We start from the raw sequence: 3,838 nt of genomic DNA, 5'->3' as shown, positions 1-3,838 counted from the left end.
ATGATGCTCCAACTAACTGAGCCACACTGGCCGGGGCAGTCTTCATTCTTTTTTTTTTTTTTTTTTAACATAATTACCATCTTTTTTTTTAAGATTTTATTTTTATTTATTTATTTTTTAGAGAGGGAAGGGAGGGAGATAAAGATAGAGAGAGAGAAACATCAATGTGCGGTTGCTGGGGGTTATGGCCTGCAACCCAGGCATGTACCCTGGCTGGGAATCGAACCTGGGACACTTTGGTTCCCAGCCCGCGCTCAATCCACTGAGCTACGCCAGCCAGGGCGCAGTCTTCATTCTTAAGAAAGCGGAATTTATGAAAATGCATAGATGTGCGTGACAGAATGCCGTGCTTTTGGTATTTACCTAAGTGGTGGATGTCCCTGGTGCAGATACATTTGCATTTGTTTCTAAGGCTTTGCTTCTTTTCCAGCCTTTGAGCAATGTGGCCCTGCTCACCCCTTCGCTTGCCCTCCCCTCCTACTCGGATGCCCCCATTGTTCCATCTCACTCCTCCCGGCCCACGAAACTGATTTGTCAGGGAAACAAAACAAAGTGAAGAATAGCCAGAAGCCTGATCTTTACTTAAGAAAACAAAAAGAATCTTTATTGTTCTGGCGATTTTAACAGAGTAAAGGACTCCCACAAACTCAGTAAGCATCTGTCGATGGGTTCGGTCCCCCGTCCGCCCAGAGACGGAGCACAATCGTCCACCATCACCCTGGACACAGGTCAACCACTGTCTGATTGACAGGGGAAGGGTTTGGGGGTGAGAGGGTGTTAGATGATTTCTCAGAGAAAGCATCAAGTGAATAAAACGATTTGCAATATTTAAGTACCTTACTAAGTTAAAGAAAGGTTTCAGAATGTGGTTAGTGGGGGGCGGTGGAGGACTCACAGGACAAGAAACTTCTGGGGTTGCAGGGACCTTTCCCTACTTTGCGTCCCTGCTGCCCACGGCCACGCTGAGTCACTGGACCACTTGGGAGACCTCCTCCATGCTGCTGATGTAGTCCTGAACCCAGGCATCTCTGGGATCGGCACAGAAATGCCGGCCCTTTTTGGTGAGAAAGCTGTAGGGAAGGCAGAGGCGTTGCAGAGAGGATGAGTGAGGCCATGCTCCACCGCCTGGGGCTCCTTCGTCTCCACCCCTGTGGGCAGCCCCGGGCCAGGCCACCTTGTCCAGGAACCCCCCACCCCGCCAAACCTCGGGGACCTCTGAGTGGTTTATGGAGATAACCTAGCGTCACCTCCTTGCCGCCGCCCCTTCCTCTCCTCTCTTCCCTCTACTTCTGGGCACACGGTCCCTGGTCCCCCCCACAGTTCCCGTTTCACATTAGGAAACCACCCCAGTGGTCTCTTTCTTTGTCCTGCACACACAGGAGACCCCCAGAGGACCAGACTTTCCCAGTGTGGCTCCTTATCCACCACAGGGGCGCTTGTGAAGGGCTCCCCACTTAGACTCCTGTGTCCCGTGTCATCCCCCAGGGTGGGCAAGGGGATGGACACTTACACCACGGCCGGGCTGGAGCACTGGCCGCTGGTCTTAAAATAGCCGACCACAAGTTTGCGGGGGATCGGCCGGGTGTAGGACGAGCAGCAGGTGGGCACGATGTAAATCCCTTCTGTGGGGAACAAGGGTGACGGGGTCGCTCAGGCACACAGGCAAGCCCGAGAGGATGAGGATGAGGAGGTGGGAGAGAGACGGCACAGCTCAGCCACGAGGTTTGCGGGGCAAGGAAACCAGAACCAATTTGGCTGTTTCGTTTGTGTCTCATTAATGGCCTCAGTCTTGTCTTCGGTTTTGTCTCCTCATTTCGGCCTCTGTCTTACTGCACAGGGAACCAGACCAGTCTACACCCTTTTCCTAAATTTCTGTGGGGAGAATTTCTTTTGGAATCCATGAGATCGTAAGACAGCTAGGCGAGAGTAGGGACAGTTCTGACAACTCTGGGGAATAGCTAAGGCGATTCTAAAACTTCCCAGCCCCAACAGGATCCAAGTTGACCTCGATACCACCTCCTGCTAATAGCCCAGTAAGTTCAACTTCAGTGACCTCATCCAAAAAGTAGTCTAAACCCTCTCTCAGCTCCCGCCCTGCAGCCCAGACCCACGGACTCCCCGTGAACCCTCTGGAAGACAAGGGCAGTGTTACTCTGAAACACTAGGGGCTCTCAGGGGTTCTAGGGGCTCTCAGGTCCCACGGGGCTTCTCAGGCCAGAGCTCTTGGAAGACGTGGTCTGACCTCCGGCCACCGTGTGGGGAGCAGCTGTGGTTCAAGGCAGGTGGACAGCGAACTCACGTTTTCCGAAGGAGCAGAGGGCCCCGGTGCAGAGAAGAACAAGGACGGTCGCCTCGAGGACCTTCATGCCGGTGGCCAGGCGGAGGGCGGAGGAGTGTGGGCAGAGCGGAGATGGGGCTCCAGAACCCACGGCTGCCGGCCTCCTTCCGGCGCTACCGCCCCCCCTTTTAAAGGCAGCCCTGGGCTGGGGGAACCTAGGACTGGGAGCTGCCTATGAGGAAGACATCTCCACTTGGAGACTAGTGGTGTCATGTGACTAGTACAGCCCAGGGTCGCCCGGGGTGACCACGGAGGTTTGGGGCACGCACAAGAAGGGTTCAGTCGCCAATCTGACTGGGGTGCTTATGAGGAAGTCATTTCTGCAGATGCGGGACCAGGAATTGGGTTTCACCCAAGAATCATGCTTAGCTGTTTCCTCTTCATGTGACAGCTGCCTCTCCCGGGGGGGGGGGGGGGCACAGCCTTTGCCACGGGACAGAGCGCTCTGATGGAGCCCCGCAATTGTTCTGAGCGTATAAAGTGACCTGTGGGACACTGCCACTGGGTGTCCGGCAGGGCAAGCCACACCGTAGACGGAAAAGGCAGAACGGAGGAGAGTAGAGGTACGAGAAGGGTGGAAGTAGGGATTGGCCTTCCAGTCACCGGTCTACTCATCAAACATTCATCACAGACCTACAGCGAGGCCTGGAGGTAACACGGGGTGGGGTCAGCAGGCTTACCAATGTCCACGCTCTCCGAAGTGGACCCTCTGCTCCTCGTAGTCTGTTCTATCCCATGGAAACGGCCTCACACGTGTGGAACATACTAGGAGCATGTTGTGTGGTGCGGCTCATCTATTATTAAACAATTGGCAGCAGACGACATACTCTGCCTTCTCGGGATGATAAAGTAAACCGGCTGATGGGCCATTAGCCAGCCTCAGAAACAAACAGAGCGACGTGAACATACTTGATTTTTAATATTAAGTATTGACAGGCAAGATGAGACATTTCATCTGTAGTTTTATGTCAAAAATCCTGCAGAGAACAACAACAACAACAAAACAAACCAGAAACAAAGCCTCCTACCTGCCCCCCACCCCACGCCCCAGGGGCTGGCTCTGCCCCACACGCCCTGCTTCTCTCCAGGAGGGAGGGGAGGTCCTGATGCTGCACGAGGGTGGGGCTGCTGGCTGTTAGTGTCGTCATGATCGACGACTTTGTACGGGGTCTGCAGAGAAGCCAGCGCAGCAGTGGGGTGTCTGCCCTGACGGTGAGGAGGTGGCCATGGAGAGCCCGAGGAAACCAAGCCAACATCTTCCGCCCTCGGAGGGGAGCCAGCAAAACGTGGATGCACCTGCCAGCGCTCACGGCTGCAGAGCAGGGCGCGGAGGGAGCCAGGGAGGCGGAGCGTTCCCTCTTGGCCTGGAGTTTTCGTTTTGGATCTCTGCCTCTGTCTGTCTCCCTCTCCAGGGGGTACAACTGTTGGAAGAGTTCAAACAGCCCAGGACATATTGAAACCTTCTATAGGGTCCTTGGCTTTGACTTAGGAAACCTCAAG

General features: G+C 54.6%; 1 protein-coding gene across 1 annotated transcript; it reads right to left on the bottom strand.

The window, feature by feature from the left end:
- Positions 1-593: 593 nt before the first annotated feature.
- Positions 594-2,448, bottom strand: LOC114502361 (C-C motif chemokine 3-like). Its single transcript, XM_028519234.2, has 3 exons — positions 2,300-2,448; positions 1,511-1,622; positions 594-1,070 (listed from the first exon to the last, which is right to left on the bottom strand). The coding sequence occupies exons 1-3, from the start codon at positions 2,364-2,366 to the stop codon at positions 968-970; spliced, it is 282 nt and encodes a 93-aa protein (XP_028375035.1). The 5' UTR covers positions 2,367-2,448; the 3' UTR covers positions 594-967.
- Between the last annotated feature and the right edge of the window lie 1,390 nt (positions 2,449-3,838).

Source organism: Phyllostomus discolor, chromosome 8 (genome assembly GCF_004126475.2).
Source record: "Phyllostomus discolor isolate MPI-MPIP mPhyDis1 chromosome 8, mPhyDis1.pri.v3, whole genome shotgun sequence".
In the NCBI taxonomy this organism is placed as follows: Eukaryota; Metazoa; Chordata; class Mammalia; order Chiroptera; family Phyllostomidae; genus Phyllostomus; species Phyllostomus discolor.
This window is presented reverse-complemented; position numbering and strand designations above follow the sequence as displayed.